The 19,071-nt window shown below is 42.1% G+C and overlaps 1 protein-coding gene across 11 annotated transcripts in view; it reads left to right on the top strand.

Annotated features, from left to right (window-relative positions):
* CLEC16A (C-type lectin domain containing 16A) overlaps window positions 1–19,071 on the top strand; it is a 220,710-nt gene that overhangs the window by 53,084 nt on the left and 148,555 nt on the right. For 7 of the 11 annotated variants that reach the window (XM_028507807.2, XM_028507839.2, XM_036020925.1 and 4 more), the window contains one exon: window positions 7,183–7,414. In XM_028507807.2, coding sequence (XP_028363608.1) covers window positions 7,183–7,414 — 232 coding nt within the window. The remainder of the gene's footprint in view (window positions 1–7,182; window positions 7,415–19,071) is intronic. The other 4 variants (XM_028507847.2, XM_028507813.2, XM_036020926.1 and 1 more) reach the window with 1 other exon arrangement.

Genomic DNA, 19,071 nt, shown 5'->3' with positions numbered 1-19,071 from the left:
CTCTCCCCACATAGAGCCAGCAAGCTGGTACCATATCTGAGTCTCCATCAACCTGGCTAACACTGTTTGACCTGCTTTGGAGATCCCCAGAGTCTCCAACCCACCTAACTTATGGGTATACCCAAGCTACTTTTCCATGTGAATGGCTGGTCTTGGCTTATGCTTCACAGCTTCCTAAATCTTCTCAAACAAGCAACAGCTGGTCTAAGTGAGGCACTAGCAGCAACCAGCCTAGATTCACAGTTTGGCTTTACCTGAGAATCTCCAAGCCCAGCACAAGTAGCAGCCATCTCAAATTGCTTTACAGTGCAGGCAGGGTGGCCCTGGACAAAACACAGGTGGAGGCTGACTTTGGCCTGCACCATCCAGGAAAGCCCAGGGCCAGTGCACTCAGTGGACAACTATAGACCACGTCAGAGCACTACCACCCTGCCCCTGCACAGCCGATCCTCCATGGAGGGCAGAGGTTGGTGATAAGTGGTCACAGCCAATCCCTGCAGCTCACTGGCCTGGGTAAATTCCTCCCATTGGTCTGCCAATAGCAACCAAGGCTCATCTGCAAGAGGAGGGCGTACTCAGACTAAACAAAGAGTGTACCTTGAGGACCCAGCTTGGGTGAAGGGGAGGCTGTGTCACTGAACCCTACAGGACACCTACTACATTAGGCCACACTACCATGACACTGAATCAAAGCATCTCTATCTAATATATAGAAACAAACATGGGAGGCTGCCAAAATGAAGAGACAAAGAAACATGACCCAAATGAAAGAACAGATCAAAACTCTAGAAAAAAGAGCTAAATGAAATGGAGATAAGCAATCTATCACATGTAGAGTTCACAACACTGGTTATAAGAATGTTCAAGGAACTTAGCGAGGACCTCAACAGCATAAAAAAGATCCAGTCAGCAATGAAGGCTACACTACTTGAAATAAAGAACAATTTATAGGGAACCAACTGTAGAGTGAATGAAGCTGAGAATTAAACCAATAATAGAACATAAGGAGGCAAAATGCGACCAATCAAAACAATAAGAAGAAAAACAAATCGAAAAAAATGAGGATAGTATAAGTAGCCTCTGGGACAATTTCAGGCATTCCAACATTTGCATCATAGGAGTACCAAAATGACAAGAGAAAGAGCAAGAAATTAGAAGTATGTTTGAAAAAATAATGAAAGAAAACTTCCCTAATTTGGCAAAGGAAATAGACATGCAAGTCCAGGAAGCACAGAGCGTCCCAAACAAGGTGGATGCAAAGAGGCCTACTCCAAGACACATTATAATTAAAGTGCCAAAGGTTAAAGATAAAGAGAGAATCTTAAAAGCAGTGAGAGAAAATAAGAGAGTTACTTACAGAGGAGTTCCCATAAGAATATCAGCTGATTTCTCAAAAGAAACTTCGTAGGGTAGAAGGGATCAGCAAGAAATATTCAAAGTCTTAGGTCCCTGCAATATGAAAAACAGTGAACTACAACCAAGATTGCTCTACCCAGGAAAACTATCATTTAGAATCAAAGGGCAGATAAAGAGCTCCCCAAACAAGAAAAAAAGTAAAGGAGTTCATCATCCCCAAACCATTAATTTTTTTGAATGTTTCTTTTTCTTTTTTTTTAAAAAAAGATTTTATTTATTTATTTTTAGAGAGGGAAGGGAAGGAGATAGAGAGAAAGAGAGAGAGAAACATCAATGTGTGGTTACTGGGGGTTATGGCCTGCAACCCAGGCATGTACCCTGGCTGGGAATCGAACCTAGGACACTTTGGTTCCCAGCCCATGCTCAATCCACTGAGCTACGCCATCCAGGGCTGGATGTTTCTTTAAAAAAAAAAAGAAAATAATATAAGAAATATATATATTTATATATAAAATTGATTATGCTATTAAAGTTGCCTGATTTTTTTTCTCCCCTTTCTCCCCCTCTGTCCTGTACACCCCTTCTTGCTAGCATTCCCCCTCCCCCCGCTTAGTTCACACATCCATGGGTTGTACATATAAGTTCTTTGGCTTCTGCATTTCCTTATACTGTTCTTAACCTCTCCCTATTTATTTTGTACCTATTATTTATGCTTCTTATTTCCTGTACCTTTTACCCCATTCTCACCTCCCCACTCCCAGCTGATAACCCTCCATATGATCTTCATTTCTGTGATTCTGTTCCTGTTCTAGTTGTTTGCTTTGTTTGTTTTGTTTAGGTTCAGTTGTTGATAGTTGTGAGTTTGTTGTCATTTTACTGTTCATAGTTTTGATTTTCTTTTTCTTAGATAAGTCCCTTTAATATTTCATATAATAAGGACTTTGTGAAGATGAACTCCTTTAACTTGACCTTATCTGGGAAGCATTTTATCTGCCCTTCCATTCTAAATGATAGCTTTTCTGGATAGAGTAATCTTGGATGTAGGTCCTTGCCTTTCATGACTTGGAATACTTCTTTCCAGCCCCTTCTTGCCTGCAAGGTTTCTTTTGAGAAATCAGCTGATAGTCTTATGGAACTCCTTTGTAAGTAACTTTCTCCTTTTCTCTTGCTGCTCTTAAGATTCTCTCTTATTTTTAATCTTGGGTAATTTAATTATGAAGTGTCTTGGTGTGTTCCTCCTTGGGTCCAACTTCTTTCGGACTCTTTGATTTCCCTGGACTTTCATGTCTACTTCCTTCACCAGACTGGGGAAGTTCTCCTTTATTGTTTGTTCAAATAAGTTTTTAATTTCTTGCTCTTCCCCTTCTCCTTCTGGCATCCCTATGATTCGGATGTTGGAATGTTAAAGTTGTCCCAGAGGCTCCTAAGACTCTCCTCATTTTTTTGAATTCTTGTTTCTTCATTCTGTTCCAGTTGAATGTTTATTTCTTCTTTTAGTTACAAACCATTAATTTGAGTCCTGATTTTCTTCCCTTGGTTTTCTACATATTTTTCTTTATTTCACTTTGTATAGCCCTCATTTCTTCCTTTATTTTGTGGCCATACTCAATCATTTCTGTGAGCATCCTCATTACCAGTGTTTTGAACTCTGCCTCTGATAGGTTGGCTATTTCTTCATCACTTAGTTGTATTTTTTCTGGAATTTTGATCAGTTCTTTCATTTGGGCCATATTTTTGTCTCGGCTCATGTGCCTCTGCCTTGCCATGTGTCCTCTCTGCCCCAGCTGCCCATCTCCACCCCTCCTACCAGTCTGGATGAATGTTTTTTCTTTAACTCCTTGGTTGTCGGACTTCAATATAGTTCTATTTTCTGGTAGTTGTGGTTGGTTTTTTTGTTTTTAAATTGGTTGTTAGCCTTCTTTTGGTTGTGCGAGGAAGCGAAGCATATCTACCTATGCCTCCATTTTGGTTAGAAGCTCTGGATGTTTCTATCACCAAACTATTTTTATGTGAAGTCCCTTATCTAAGAAAAAGATCAAACACTGTTGGTAGGATTGTAGACTGGTGCAACCACTATGGAAAACAGTATGGAATTTCCTCAAAAAACTAAAAATGGAACTGCTTTTGACCCAGCAATTCCACTGCTGGGATTATATCCTAAACACCCTGAAACACCAATCCAAAAGAACCCATGCACCCCAATGTTCATAGCAGCACAATTTACTGTAGCCAAGTGCTGAAAGCAACTTAAGTGCCCGTCAGTAAATGAATGGATCAAAAAACTATGGTACATTCACACAATGGAATTCTATGCAGCAGAAAGAAAGAAGGAGCTCCTATCCTTTGCAACAGCATGGATGGAACTGGAGAGCATTATGCTAATGAAATAAGCCAGGCGGTGAAAGACAAATACTGAATGATCTCATCTTTAACAGGAACCTAATCAACAAAATGAACAAGCAAGCAAAATATACCATATTTTTCGGACCATAAGACACACCTATGTTTTAGAGGAGGAAGATAGGGGAAAAAGTTTTGAAGCAAAAAATGTGGTAAAATATTTAATAATATAAATAACATAATATTTCACCAATGTAAATGTAAACAGAACTCAACAGCATCATTAACAACCATTATTCCTCCCAGATTTGTGGGGGGAGGGGAGTGCATCTTATAGTCCAAAAAATATCCAAAGACACTGAAATTGAGAACAGGCTGACAGTGACCAGAGGGGAGAGGGGAGGAGATTATAAGGGAAAAAGGTGAAGGGTTTGCAGAAAGAATTATAAAGGACACATGGACAATAACAAGGGATTGGACACAGGGGAGGGAGGTGGGGAGGGCTGGGGTAGTGGGGAGGGGTGGGGGGAAAAGGCAGAAAACTATACCTGAACCACAATAAAAATGTTTATAAAAAAGGAAAAAGTTCAAAACTATGAACAATAAAATAGCAAAAAATACAAGTCTATCGACAATTGAATCTAAAAATCAAACTAACCAAACAAGAAGAAGAGAGACAGAATCGTGGATACGGAGAGTGTTCTGATGGTTGCCAGATGGGAGGGTGTGTGGGGGATGGGTGAAGAGGTGAAGGGGTTAAGAAGTAAAAATAGATAGTTACAAAATAGCCATGGGGATGTAAAGCACAGTAGGAAGTGGAGTAGCTAAAGAACTTATATGCATGACCCATGGACACGAACAATGGTGGGGGAATTGCCTGAGAAAGTTGGGGGGAGCTGGCTGGAGGAGGGGGAAAATGAGGACAACTGTATAGCATATTCAGTAAAATACAATTTTTTAAAAGAGGGAAAAGCAATCTTAATATATTCTTAAGTAGCTTTCCAAGAAAAAATGTGTTTATACAAACATTAGGTGGAACCTTTGAAAAGCTTTACCTGAAAGGGACCCTATTTGTTCCCTGTTCTTACTTTTTCATCCTGATGGTGTTTCATATCAGTCTGTCACTGTACGGAGAGAGCATAATTACCTAACCACTCCTCTGTTGATGGACATTTAGGTTATTTCCAGCTGTTTACTGGGTAGGTTGTATTTTAAAGGTTTGAAATTTCCCCAGGAAGCATGCCTTCCCTTCTTCTACTCCTCAACACCTACCTGATCACTGAGAAAAGCAGATCCCTTTGGAAAGTTTTAAAATTCATTTTCGTAGTTGACTTTTTTTTTTAAACGTAGGCAGGGAAAGGAAGGCAATCGTCATTTATATATTGGATGCTTACTGTATTGCCAGACTCTGAAGGAACTTTGTATCCATGATTTTATTTAGTTTAAAGTCAGAACTACTTTCCCCATGTTTTAGACCAGGAGCCTGAAGCTCAGAGGGGCCACACAGCTAAGGTGAATTTTAGCTACAATTCACACAGCTCTGACCAGCCCTGGAGTTTGTGCATGTTTTACTTCCCTTAGTTCTATCAGTTGGTCCATACATCTTTGTCCACACAGAGCTCAGGAAGAGGTTTCTACATCCATCCTTGTGAATTTCTGCTTCAAACTTCTAACTGGGTGGTGTCTTGCTCCTTGTTTAGTCTTGGTTTTCTGTTTTGATCGTGTATGGTATGATCTAAAAGCTTTGATTGTGTATGGTATGATCTCACATTCACTGGGAGTGAGTGGTGATCAGAGGAAGCTGGCACTTCATCTCAGGGCCCTAACTAATTGGGTTCAGGTTCTTCACGAGAGGATGGGGAGCATCTGGGGCTGCGTTCAATCACATAGCATCCTGAGTGGGCTCTGATGGATGCTGTCTGTCAAGCAGTGCATGCTTGGAATGCTCTGGGCTCTCGGTGGTTGGCTTCTGTAATGTGCTATCTGGGTTTCCTGGACACTAGAATCATGTCTCAATTCATCTGTCATTTTTGTTGATGAATAATCCTAAGTGGGTAAATAAAAATTAATGTTTGTATTTGGATGCTAATTTAGCTTTCAATTGCATTTCGTTTGAGTGTTATTGAAATTAATTTGTGTTCCTTGAGCACATTCTGCTTATTGGAAAGGTACTGCCTCCCCCCAGCATACAGTTGGTGGTTGTTTGGGGTAAATTCAGAAGATGAATAAACCATATCAAGATAATGGAAAAGTTTACTTGAAAACTTTTCCCTTTTTAAAGAACAAAATGATGTCTGAACATCATCCAGATCCTGGAAAGAGAAAAACTCTTCAGTCAGAATCCTGTCCCAAACAAATCAGAGTTTTCCTTTGTCTTTGCTTCTTTCTAGTCCTTGGTCTATTTGCCTGTAAATGCTTTTTAGAGAGTACTGAATATGGAACTGAGTTGGAGCTCCTGGTAAAGCACTGTTATTTTAGGAAGTGCTTGGGCTTTGGGATTGGGCAAGCTTCTGTGAAAATTCCGACTCTCCTGCTCAGTAGCTGTGTGATATTGGGCAAGTTAGTTAATACTTTTGAGCCTCTATTTTCTCATCTATAAAGTAGGACTGATGATCCCTTTCTCCTGCTTGTTATAAGGACAGAGATACAGCCATGTTTTCCAGAATATGGGACTTAAACCACTGGTGACACCAGAGGCCTTCTTCATTTTTGTTCCTACTTTTTAAGGAAAAGCTTCTTCCTTGGGTGCAAGTATGCTTTGGGTATGAACTTTAACTCATCGCTGATCCTCTCTGCCCATCTAAAGAAAGCCGGCATTTGGCTACAGTCACCTTGCTTTTGTTTTCTGTTATTTATTTTTATATTAACAAGGTACACTGGTGTTTCATTCCCTTTAGTGATACACAGTTTCTTTTAAAATAAATTTATTTAAATAAGAAGTTAATGATAACATCACTATGCTGTAGTTAAAACATAAATTGTGCAGATGGCATGTCAGTTTCAATCCCAGCTTTGCCACCTCCTGGCTGTGTGACCTTGGGTGGGTCATTTAATGTCTCTGAGCCTCAGTCTCCTCATCTGTAAAATGAGGATAATAATAGTACTATCTCATGGGGTTGTAAAATTTAAGTGAGATAATATAGTCAGAGTCCTTAAAACACATCTGGCACATACAAAATTCCATAAAGTGTTAACAGAAGTTTTTATGCAAATGATGACCTTCAGGAATACTGGAGGGAGCTGGTGTTGGTCAAGTGTAGTTTCTGACTTAGGATGGTGAGCAGTAAATGGTAGCTGGTGCTATTGTTTTGATTATTTGATAATGATGATATTAATAATAGTTATAACAACAAATTAGGAGGTAGCATTTGTTGTTTTGGAAATGAATTTCTTGAAGCAGAAACTCAGGCAGCTTGATAGGATCCAGTGAGATACAAAGGTTCAAATCTTTGACAGAGGTTTGTTGTGTCAATTCTACTTTCCTAGGCCAAGCCCAGCATTCGGTGTTTTATTAAACCCACTGAGACACTTGAGCGGTCCCTTGAGATGAATAAGCACAAGGGCAAGAGGCGGGTGCAAAAGAGACCCAACTACAAAAACGTTGGGGAAGAGGAAGATGAGGAGAAAGGGCCCACTGAGGATGCCCAAGAAGATGCTGAGAAGTCTAAAGGTACAGAGGGTGGTTCAAAAGTCATCAAGACGAGTGGGGAGAGTGAAGGTGAGTGCGCCCGTGAACCCTGCCCTGCTGCCCGCGCCGCCAGCCAGGCAGTCATTTGTGTCTGGTCCCCCCTTGTGTGTCAGCAGGTGCTTCTCTTCATTCCTGACACTGGTGTGCCTCACTCTAAACCAGCAATTTTCAACCTTTTACATTTCATGGCACACATAAAGAAATTGCTAAAATTATATGGCACACCAAAAAATACAGTTTTTGCCAATCTGACAATAAAAAATAGGTACAATTTTGATTCATTCACACTAGATGGCTACTGTGTTGGCCATTGTCATTTTTTTGTTTGACAGTCTAAGGGAAAAGAGGTCAGTGCCCCTGACTAAATAGTCAGGTATTGCATGTTTTAATGATTTATGTGGCACACAAGTTGAAAATCGCTGCTTTAAACAACCCAGACATTTGAAGGCAGATCCTGTACAAGGCCCGCCCTTACTGGATGGCTGACCTGCAGCAGGGTTCTGTACTCTCACCCTGTGCTTCACTTTCCCCACTTGTAAAACGGAGGTAACAAATAGTATTTACTTTGTTCCTGTAAGAATTAAATGAGTTAACATATGCAATGTGCTCAGAACAGTGCTTAGCCCATATCATAAACATTTGCTGCAACTACCACTGTTACTACTACTATGATTATCATCATTATTGCCGTTCTTCTTATTCCTAATTACTGGATTATGACTTTTGACGAAAGTCACTGTTTGCAGTGCACTGCAGGGAGAAAAGGGGGCAGTGTTTAATGAACTTACTGCTTTTAATAAGATTGGTTTTTTGGAATCAAATAATGCAATATAATCCCTTAGGTTCTTACTTTAAGGTTTTTTAAAGTCCTGTGTGTTTACAGTGAGGTATACTTGTGTTTGCTGCCTATATGATAAATGAGCAGAATAGTTGGGTCCTCTTTTTTGACTTTTTTGGGAATGATTCTGTTTTATTTTTCACCTCCCTCTTATTTAGATGCTAAGACCTTCTCAATCTGGAGACAGTGGTCTGCTCTAGGCTTGAGCAAGCTTAAACTGTCCAGGTCCTTGTGTCATGAGCCAGGCACTCAGCCACACAGATGGGGTTCCTGGCCAGAGCACCAGGCACTCAGGGTGAAAGAGGTGATGAGGTGGAAGCGGTCTGGGGGCTCTGGTCACTGAAGGTCAGCTCCCACTACATTCCCAGCACAGGCATGGGCTGTCTTCGGCTCCCAGCTGTGGTATGCTGGCCATGTGGGGAGTACTTCCTGCAAGCCATCCTCTGGGTCCTGGGCTAGCAGTGGCTGCTCTGAAGCCAGCTCTCTTTGGCCCATCAGTCTGGATTATGTGAATCCCTAGTCCTAGGCATCTGAAGCTGGGAAATAGAGTGGCTCAGTAAATCAGTGACTGGGAAATCATTTGTTTGGGGGAGTTTGCTGCCAAGACCCATCCCCACCCTACCCCAATGGCCCCATTCTGATTTTCTTGGCAGTTGTCAGTGAATGCCGTGATCGCATTTCAGTAAGTATCACCAGAGCACTTCTCTGGTGCCACCTGGTCCTCTTTTGAAGGCTTAGATCTCCAGTATGCTTTTATTTCTGTTCAAAGCCTGCAGTAAGGATTTTGGCTCAGGAAATTTTTACCAACAAATACCACTTTGATGAGGAAGGGGATGGAAGGGAGAGGGGCAAGCACAAGGGAAACCATACTTGTTTGCTTATTTAGATCATTTAGATATTTGTTTAAAAGTCGGAAAATTGTCTGATTAAACCCTAGATTTAGCTGTCCTTTGCCAACATCAGGGGGCAGAGGGTTGACTTTATCTCATGTTATACTTCGTGTTTTCATTGATTTTGTTTTGGAAAGATGCTACCCTCTTTCATTCCAGACCTTTTAAGGGCTGCTTCCCAACCAGGCTTGGGCTGTGACTAACTGGTGTAGACAGGGCAGTCTTGGCCTCTAGTGCACAACCAAATGAGTCAGCCTGGTGGCCCAGTCCTCACACACAGGGGCTTCAGTGGCTGCGCAAGGCTGCCATTCCAGCTCACCGATGGGATGAGGATAAGGACTCTTGCACTCTGGGCCCATTTGCCTTGTGCAGCGGGCAAGGAGAGAATGTCCGCCAGTTTCCAAAAACCTATATTCCAGGCAGTCACTCAGCCAGCATGTACCACACAGATCCAGGAATTTCCCCAGAGGTTCATTCACTTGGTGCTGACCTCAGAGCTCAGTTGAGCATGGCTTTCAACAAGCCTCTCGGCAGTTTGGTGCTTTATTTTTTCAAATGCGCGCTAGTCTTCCCAACCAGTTCATCAACAATAAATATAACTTTCACATGCCTGTCTGGCAAACAGATAGCTAACTGGGCAGCAGGAGTTGTATGTATTCTGGGGCTTTTTGAACTATATATTTGATCGCTTAGTTAGTCTCATATTTGAAGGTGTGGCTGGTGGATATTCTCTCCCTAGACTATATCAGTGTTTCAGTAAAACTGCACAGCTGTTAATTCCTGTGACTTGGAAGGGCGTCAGGCACATTTCCTAATTCAGTTTCAAGCCAGAGGACAGTGTAGATGGGGGAGGTGCCTGGGAGATGTGAAACCTGACTTGCAGACTTGCAGTCCTGTCTTGACATCCAGGTTTACCGTGGGCCTTGGATGGTCCTCTCAAGCTAGGGGCCTTTCCTTCTGGAAATTATGAGTATGGAAAATATAGTTCATGTAACTACTTTTTTTAAAGTGTATTTTATTGATTATGTTATTACAGTTGCCCCAATTTTTCCACCTTTGCAGCCCTCTACCCAGTATCCCCCTTCCCTACGTCATCCCCTGCCTTAGTTCATGTCCATGGGTCGTACATATAAGTTCTTTGGCTTCTCCATTTCCTTTACTATTCTTAACCTCCCTCTGTCTATTTTCTACCTACCATCTATGCCACTTATTCCCTGTACCTTTTCCCCCATTCTTCCCTTCCCTCCCCACTGATAACCCTCCATGTGATCTCTATTTCTGTGATTCTGTTCCAGTTCTAGTTATTTGCTTAGTTTGTTTTTGTTTTCATCTTTTAGAATCCGTTGTTGATGGTTGAGTTTGTTGTCATTTTAATGTTCATAGTTTTGATCTTTTTCTTAGATAAGTCCCTTTAACATTTCATGTAATAAGGGCTTGGTGATGATGAACTCCTTTAGCTTCACCTTGTCTGGGAAGCACTTTATCTGCCCTTCAATTCTAAATGGTAGCTTTGCTGGGTAGAATAATTGTGTTGTAGGTCCTTGATTTTCATCACTTTGAACACTTCTTGCCAGTCCCTTCTTGTTTGCAAAGTTTCTTTTGAGAAATCAGCTGACAGTCTTATGGGAACTCCTTTGTAGATAACTCTTTCCTTTTCTCTTGCTGCTTTTAAGATTCTCTCTTTATCTTTAACCTTTGGCATTTTAATTATGATGTGTCTTGGTGTGGGCCTCTTTGAGTCCAACTTGTTTGGAAGTCTCTGTGCTTCCTGGACTTGTATGTCTGTTTTCTTCATCAAATTAGGGAAGTTTTCTTTCATTCTTTTTTCAAATAAGTTTTCAATTTCTTGCTCTTCCTCTTCTCCTTTTGGCACCCCTATTATTTGGATGTTGGAACATTTAAAGTTGTCCCAGAGTTTCCTAACCCTCTCCTCATTTTTTTTTGAATTCTTGTTTCTTCATTCTGTTCTAGTTGAGTGTTTATTTCTTCCTTTAGTTCCAATTGTTGATAGAGTCCCGGTTTCCGTCTCCTCACTGTTGGTTCCCTGTGGACTTTCCTTCACTTCACTCAGTGTAGCCTTCATTTCTTCCCTTGTGCTTCTGCCATACACAGTGAGTTCTCTGAGCATCCTGATTACCCTGTTTTGAACCCTGCATCTGATAGGTTGGTTATCTTCACTTCATTTAGTTCTTTTTTTTTTTTTTTTGAGATTTTGTTGTGTTCTTTCTTTTGAGCCACATTTCTCTGTCTCCTCAACTTGGCAGCCTCCCTGTGTTTGTTTCTTTGTGTTAGGCAGAGCTGCTTTGACTCCCTGTCTTGGCACACCCGCTATGTTGTATGGGGCCTTAGGTAACTGCCAGAATGTGGCAATGCCCTTCACAACTTTGTGGCTCTTTACAGAGGGGAAGGTTCGGAGAGGGGACTATGCTGTGGCCTGGCTGCTGGAAGCTTGCTTGGCACTCGCCCTGTTTCCAGTTACTTCACCCACTTCCCATTTGTGACTAGCACCCCTCTAGCTGTTGTCCTGGTGGGGGGTGTGCGTACACTCTAGGACCATGTGGGCCCTTTAAATGGACTCTACTAAGAGATTAGCAATTTCTTCCCTGCCCCAAACCCCACTGGTTTTTACAGCCAGAAGTTATGAGGCTTTATTTTCCCAGCGCTAGAACCACAGGTTGTGCGGTCTGGCCTGGGGCTGGGATGGCTTCCTCCCCAGGTGTCCCTCCCAATTTTTATCCACCACATGTGAATGGGAGACTGCCCCTTCTACCAGCCACTGCCACCACAGCCTTACCACCACCATTTGCCATTGCCATACCACTGCATCCTCTTTGCCCTGGCTCCCCATCTCCGCCTCTCCGCCCTGTTTAGATGAATATGCCTTCTTTAAATTGTTGGTTGTTGGACTTGCATACAGTTCCATATTTCTGGCAGTTCTAGGTATTTTTTATTTTGAGATTAGTTGTGATCCTTCTTATGGTTCTGAGAGTAGGTGAAGTGTATCTACCTATGTCTCCGTCTTAACCAGAAGTGCACAACTTTTTTTTAAGTGAGAATACATATTATTCTTGAGTTTGCAAGATTTAGAAATTCAGCTCAGATTGGCTTAAACAAAAAGAGTGATCATTGTTTCTGTAACTGGGAGGCTAAGCAGGGCTGGACCCAGGTGCCCCAATGACCATTGACAGTGCCAGGCTCACATCCTGCCAACTTACCACCAAGTGGAGAAGGATCTACTTCTTCCCACTGGCTGCAGCTGAAGTCTGGGGTGTGATGGTTGTTAGGGATGGATCTGGCTTGCCCTCCCCCTGGAGAGGGATATTCTGTGCTGACCAACCAGGGCTGGGTCACATGTTCGCCTACAGTGACTCCCTCAGTAAAAATGAGGTATGTTCATCAGAAGAAGAGGGCATAGATGCTGGGCCAGCACAAACAGTAGCTTCTCCCCTAGAAAACCACAGTGTTTCAGTGTACTCATCCCTTTAGGGCCATCTTTTCCCTTCCTGTTTTAAGGTGGATATGTGGCTTTCTCCTCCAAATTAACTCTTCTCTAGCAAGCTTCTTGCATTGTCTCTGGATTTAGGGGCTTATTGACAGCCTAGCTGTAACAGACAGGTGCAGGTGACTCTTCAGTGAAGAGATGCTGACACCAGTTCCCGGCTGCCTACCCCACCATCCCCGTGTTAGTGATGAAATCTTTATTTAAAAAATTGGAGTAAAAAGACATGTGGTCACAAGTCACAATTTTGCCATGACCTGATTTGAATGTGGCATTAACATGTTTTTTTTTTCTACAAATGCAGCACCCAAAATTCACACCTCCTCCACATTTAAGTCCAGACGAGGAAGTTGTGTGAAATGAATGTACACCCCTGGACCCTTCACTCCCATCCCCGGTTTGCAAAGAAATTTGCTCCACCTCTGTGATGGGCAACTCATTCTGAAACCAAGAAAATCACAGGGCCCCTACGTTTTCAGAAACTGAACACTAAAAGGAAGACGGAGGGGTGCCCTAGTCCCTGCAGCCAAAAGAGTGTTCACTCGGTGTGTGTTCGTGTCTTAGCTTGCTCTGCAGTCTGAAAGGGCAGTCATCACTATTTACATTCACTTAGAGCAGTAACTTAACAAACATGCCTGAGACAAGAGAAAGAATAGTTTGAACTTCTTTGAAAAATAGGATTTGGCTTCTGATTTTTTTTTGCCTGTGGGAAGGTAGGCATCAATTTCATGGCCTAACCTTCAAAGCTTACTCTTGTCTTGGAATCTCAGCAAGGACATGGAGTGCAGGTGACAGCACTGACTTTGGACCTTCCAGGTCAGCTGAGAGTTGAGCGGTGCCTGAGAGCTTATGGGCCCAGCTTTGCTTGTGTGTGTGTGTGTGTGTGTGTGTGTGTGTGTGTGTGTGTGTGTGTGTGTTTGAAGTCTCTACTAACATGGAATGGAGGCTGGCCTCATTTCTGGCTTCTCTTGTAAAGTTAGAGTAAACCCCAGGCCCAGCAGAGTTTTTCAGTTAGGGTGAGCTAGGGACTAGCTATCAGGAAGTTAGGGTCTGAATCTCAGACCTGCAAGTCTGCTCTTGAGCAGCTGTGTGACCCTGGACAGGTCATTGCCTTTTCTGTGCTTCTCCACTGAGAGGGGGCTTCATAATGCCCAGCACTTAGGGTGTCAGAAATAAGAACATTAGTGCCTCAGCATTTAGCATGGATCACATGATCACCGAACAGAAGCCATGGTCAAGATGAAGAGTAGAGTGAGGAGCTTGGAAGCAGTACTTGAGCTTAGCTGGGGGGACTTCATGCTTGAGCACCCCAGCAAGTTCCTGGAGGGTCTGTTTCTCTGTTAATTTCTATAAGGAATAGTGAGGTGGCTCTGTGTGTGTGTGTGTGTGTGTGTGTGTGTGTGTGTAGGGAGGAGAAGGATTGGTAGGCTGGGCTACTGTTGTAGAGAGCTGTGGGAGTGCCTACTTTTCAAATGGGTTTAACTAGTATAAGGAGAAGGATTGGAGGTTAATTTAGACAAACCCTCTGAAAACCAACTTCCCAGAAAAATATTCTGAATTTGATCTTGTGCTGTTCAGTAAAAGATAATAAAAAACAAAGAAAGGGACACCCTAAATACTCCTTACTTACACACACTGTTGTTGCTATGTCCTATTTGCCTCTTGAAATTCTGCTCCAAAGCCAGTCAGCAGCATGCACTTCTCATGTGTCCTTGGTAACCAGCAAGGGCATCTTTCTCCTTCTTCCCTTAATCTTTTTTTAAAAGCCTTCTTATTCTCCCCTTTCCCTCTTTTTATTGTCTGCCCTTGCTGTGATTGCTGGAATGTAGAACACTAAGGGCAACTGAGAATATCCTGGAATTTGTGAAGTCAAAGACTGTTGGGAGGTCATGCCTGCCGTTTCCCTGAAAAGTACTTCATTTACCAAATATTAATCAGATTAGAATGCACATCATCCCATGCGAGTTGATGAATTATTGCTGTTATTTTCAAAAAATCAAAGTGTCAGAGTATTGGGGAAGCTCATGGCTTTGGCCAGAGTTGTCACAGAGAGGCAGAAATTGACATCCGTGCGTATCCAGGCTGGTGTGCAACCATCACCATCGTGCAGCCCCAGAACTCTTTTCACCTCCCCGAAGTGGAACTCTGTCCTTGTTAAACAACTCCCCGTTCTCCCTCCTGCCAGCCCCTGGCAACCACCATTTCACTTTTTGTCTGTCTGAATCTGACAACTCTAGGTACCTCATAAGTGGAATTATATAGTATTTCTCCTTTCCTAACTGGAGTCTTTCACTCAGCATAACGTCCTTGGGGTTCATGCAGGTTGTAGCAAATGGCAGAATTTCCTTCCTTTTTAAGGCTGAAAAACATTCTCCTTTTTGGATAGACGACATTTTGCTTATCCATTCATTTGTCAAGGGACACTTCAGTTGCTTTCACCTTTTAGCTGTTGTGAATAATGTTGTTACAAATGTGAGTGTGTAAATCCTCTTCTTCTCCGGAGGCTTTTGTGGAAATGATATTGTGGAAATGATAGAGGCCAAGGAGGGCCTGGCAGAGCCTGCTGAAGCCAGAGCAGCTGGAGATTTGGGTTTCTTCTCTGAGCATTGCAGTCTCACCAGCAAGTTCCTTCACTCCCAAAGGCTCAAGCCTCTAGTGGTGTAATGGGGTCACTTTCTGGAGTGGGTTGCTGGAGCCTTCAAGATTATGAGCCATGGTGCTAATACCAAACAAATGCTCATTTATACAACTCAGCCCATTGGGCAGTCCTGGAAGAAGAGCCCACAGCAGCCGGGTGTGGGGCAGCAGAGGCCTACCCCCTCAAAAAATAAAATCCCTCCATGCCTCAGTTTCCCTTTCAGAGATTATGTTAGATCTGTATTGTCCCGTCTGTGGGCTATGGAGATTTTTTTAGGTGGGGCAGAGTGGACCTTAAAGACTATGGTGAGAGGATTCTAGTTGAGCAATGAGTTCCAGGGGAGCCTCAAGTTCAGGGGTGCCATGTCTTTCACGCCTCTCTCCCATTCCTAAATTTCCCTTTCTCAATGCACACAACTGTCCTGGGTACCTTTTTATTTATGCATCATGTATATTCACAGTTGCTTTCTATTTATATTGATTTTATACTTACAGTACTATTTCAGATTAATAAAAAATTTTAAAAAACAAAAATTGTATAAAGAGCATCCATTTACCCCTCACCCAGTTTCACCCTATACCCCATTTAACTTATTATTTTCCATTTGCTTTCTTATTTTGTCTGTCTCTCTACACACATGCATACAAACACACACACGTGCACCCTCACAAACACTTTTTTCATCCTGCCTCTTCCCACCTAAATCCGTCAGTGTGCATTTACTAAGATTAGGGTATTCTCTTTCATGACCATAGTACAGTTATCAGCTTCATAATAGTTTTGTGCTGTCCATGTTCCAGTCCATCCGTTGGCCCATTAATAATGTGCTTTACAGTGTATTTCCTCCCTCTAGTACAGAATTCAACTTAGGGTCAGGTAGTGTCTTTAATCATCAAGTCCTTTAGCTTCCTCTACTCGCAAACATTGCCACAGCCTTTCTTTCTCTTTTACAACACTGACATTTTTTAAAGAATACAGGGAGGGAGAGGTTTTAAAGAAACCTCTCCCTCCTTTGTTTTAATCAAATGTTCCTCATTCTGTCTTTGATGTTTCTTTGTGATTAGATCGAGGTTATGCATTCTTGATTGGAATATGGCATAGGTGATGTCATGTCTTTCTTGGGGTGTCACATCTAGGTGTCTTTCTGTCCCTCATGGACAATGTTAATTTTGGTCACCTGGTTAAGGTATTGCCCAGTTTCTCCACCGTATAGTTACTTTATTTCTTCTTTGCAACTAATCAGCAGTCCATGGGGACACACTCTGAATATGCAGACATCCCGCGCCTCATTAAAATTCCCCCTTAGACTTGGCATTCACTGATGCTTGTTGCCTGGTGCAGCCTTTACCAGAATGCTGGCAGAATGTTGACTTTCCAACACCAGCACTCTCTCTGTGTTTAAAAGTCAGCCTTCAGCATTCCATTATAAACAAGATTCTTCTTTTCTCCACATTTATTTGTTTATCTATTTGTTCTTGGCATGGACTCATAGATTTCAGTTTTTTAGCGGTTCATATTTCATTACTGTATTTAATTAATTTGCTGCTCAAATTGTTCCAGATTTAGCCATTGGGAATCCTTTCAAGCTGGCTGCTGAGTCCTTGTGATAAACCCCCACCATTTTTTTAAGAAGTGCTTATACTTTCTGGCATAACAAAGTATTCCAGGTTCATCTTGTATCTTCTCTGCCCTTCCCTGAGATTAAGCATTTCTCTGAAAAGCTCTGGTTCTTCTCAATGGGCAATGGTATTAGAAGCCAAGATCTGGGCACTACATGTGCTCATTGCTACTGGGTTGTTTGGGTTTTTGGCCTTTCAAGGGACAGAGCTAGGAAATATATGCCTGTATACGCACAAAATACACATTTATTCACACACACGTATACATACATACAAATGTTTGTGTACATATACATTTTAGAAATCATAAGTTTATACCAGTGCCTCCGGTTCTGATCAATTCCCAGCCCCAGAGGGCTGTTTCCTGCCTTTCTCCATTTCAGATGTGTATCTCTTCTTCCACAGTGAGGACTCTTGCTCCCAACAACATCAGCTGATCGACTTTTCTCAGTCCTATAAAAACATCTAAAAAGTTTCAGAACTATTTATTTTTTAATAAAAAGAGTTCAGAATGATTTGTAATTCCCACCCTATCCCCAGTCCTTCACCTGTCCCCAGACTGAGGGTTTAGAGTTAAGTGTCGCGTTCCTAAACTACTTGGGTTAGTCTGTCCTTCCTTTCTTTTCCCCTTCTGGGTAGGTATGATATTCATTTGAAATAAATGTGCATTTTTAAAAACTTTTCCATGTTAGGCTTTTCTCTTTCTATTCTTATTGATTCAGTTTATTTTTAAAAAATATATGGAATATTAACAAACTCAAAACTATGTCGAAAGATATGTTTAGACATGTCCCTCAGTCCCATATTCCTTTCATCCATTTCCCCCACCTATTGTATATGAGCAACTTGATTGTTTTCAGGAATATCCTTCCCGTGTTTCTTTTTGTAAAAAGAAGTATATGTATGTATGTTTTCTCATTTTCCCTTTTTTCTTACACACAGAACAACACACTATATATGGTTTTTGGCAGTGTGATCTCTTTACTGAGGAATAACTCCGGAACTCACTCCATATCAGTTCACGGAGTTCTTCCTCATTTCTTTCTACAGCTGCTCTGTGTGTACCATAGTTTATTCAGCTAATCTTTCTGCTTGGACATTTAGGTAGTTTCCAGTATTTTGCAATTGCAGATAATACTTCAGTGAATACCCTTGTGCATGTGCATTTTATTGTTGCTGGAGGTGTATCTTCCAGATAAATTCCTGCAAGTGGGATCATTGGGTTGAAGGGTATAGTAGTGATTTAGTTTCCTTTTTCTTTAACTTTAAATTTTTTTTTATTTAGAAAGTTTTCTTTTAAAATGTATTTAAGTAAGAAAATGAGTTCAAATAAAATGATTAAGTAAATAACAAATAGTACAGACAACACACAGACATGGCAGAATTGGAAAGGCAGCCATGTGACTGAAGTTTGAGCAGAACTGGGCTAGGTTATTGTTGCAGTCTCTTCAGACTCCCAAATAGAAACCTGGTTCGGTTGGGGGATCATGATCTAATAACTGAAGTTCAGATGGAGCCCCCTGGGAATGTCTCATCAGGGCCTGAGTCCTTAGTGGCCATCAGTGGAAATCTGAGTTCACATAAGCCCACTGATCTGCTTTCCCCGGTGGTGGAACATGGCATGTGCACCCTGGGAGGGAAGCAGGCATGATGTCAACGTGGCGGGGGTGGCAGGGATACAGAGGCCATGCAGAAACACGCTAGATGTTCTGGTGTGGCATAAAGGGGATTTACTTTGACCTTGAATCACCAGGATAAGTCAAATCCTCTTTTAAAGATAGCTATAGAATGTTTTTTAGAGCAATGAGAATCTGGGGAGACCCTCTCCCCCAAAACTTATTACCCACCCCTCCCATGCCCATGTAGCCTTTTGCGTACAGGGAGTTGGCAGATCCTAGGTAAGAATCACTACTTTTAAGAGTTGTTTGGATAAAATTGTTAACAAGAAGCTAGGAAGAATCTGTTTTGGCATTGGAAGCACTGTTCTATATTCATCTAGAAGAGTAATCTAAATGGAATAGCTCACTCCACAACTATGCTGTCTGGGTCAGGAGTATATGGGAGGGGTGGGGCTACAGCTGTGAGAACCAGGGTGACCCGGCCAAGGTTTGGACACCTTGTTAAGTGTGGAGAGGCCCTTGTAGGCCTGGTCCTGCACTGGATGTGACGTGGAAGGTGGGGAGGGGGAGCAGTCCTGGCTTTC

The sequence above is a fragment of the Phyllostomus discolor genome, chromosome 3 (assembly GCF_004126475.2).
Source record: "Phyllostomus discolor isolate MPI-MPIP mPhyDis1 chromosome 3, mPhyDis1.pri.v3, whole genome shotgun sequence".
Classification (NCBI taxonomy): domain Eukaryota; kingdom Metazoa; phylum Chordata; class Mammalia; order Chiroptera; family Phyllostomidae; genus Phyllostomus; species Phyllostomus discolor.
The sequence above is the reverse complement of the archived record's forward strand: the minus strand, read 5'-3'. Positions and strand labels throughout refer to the sequence as shown.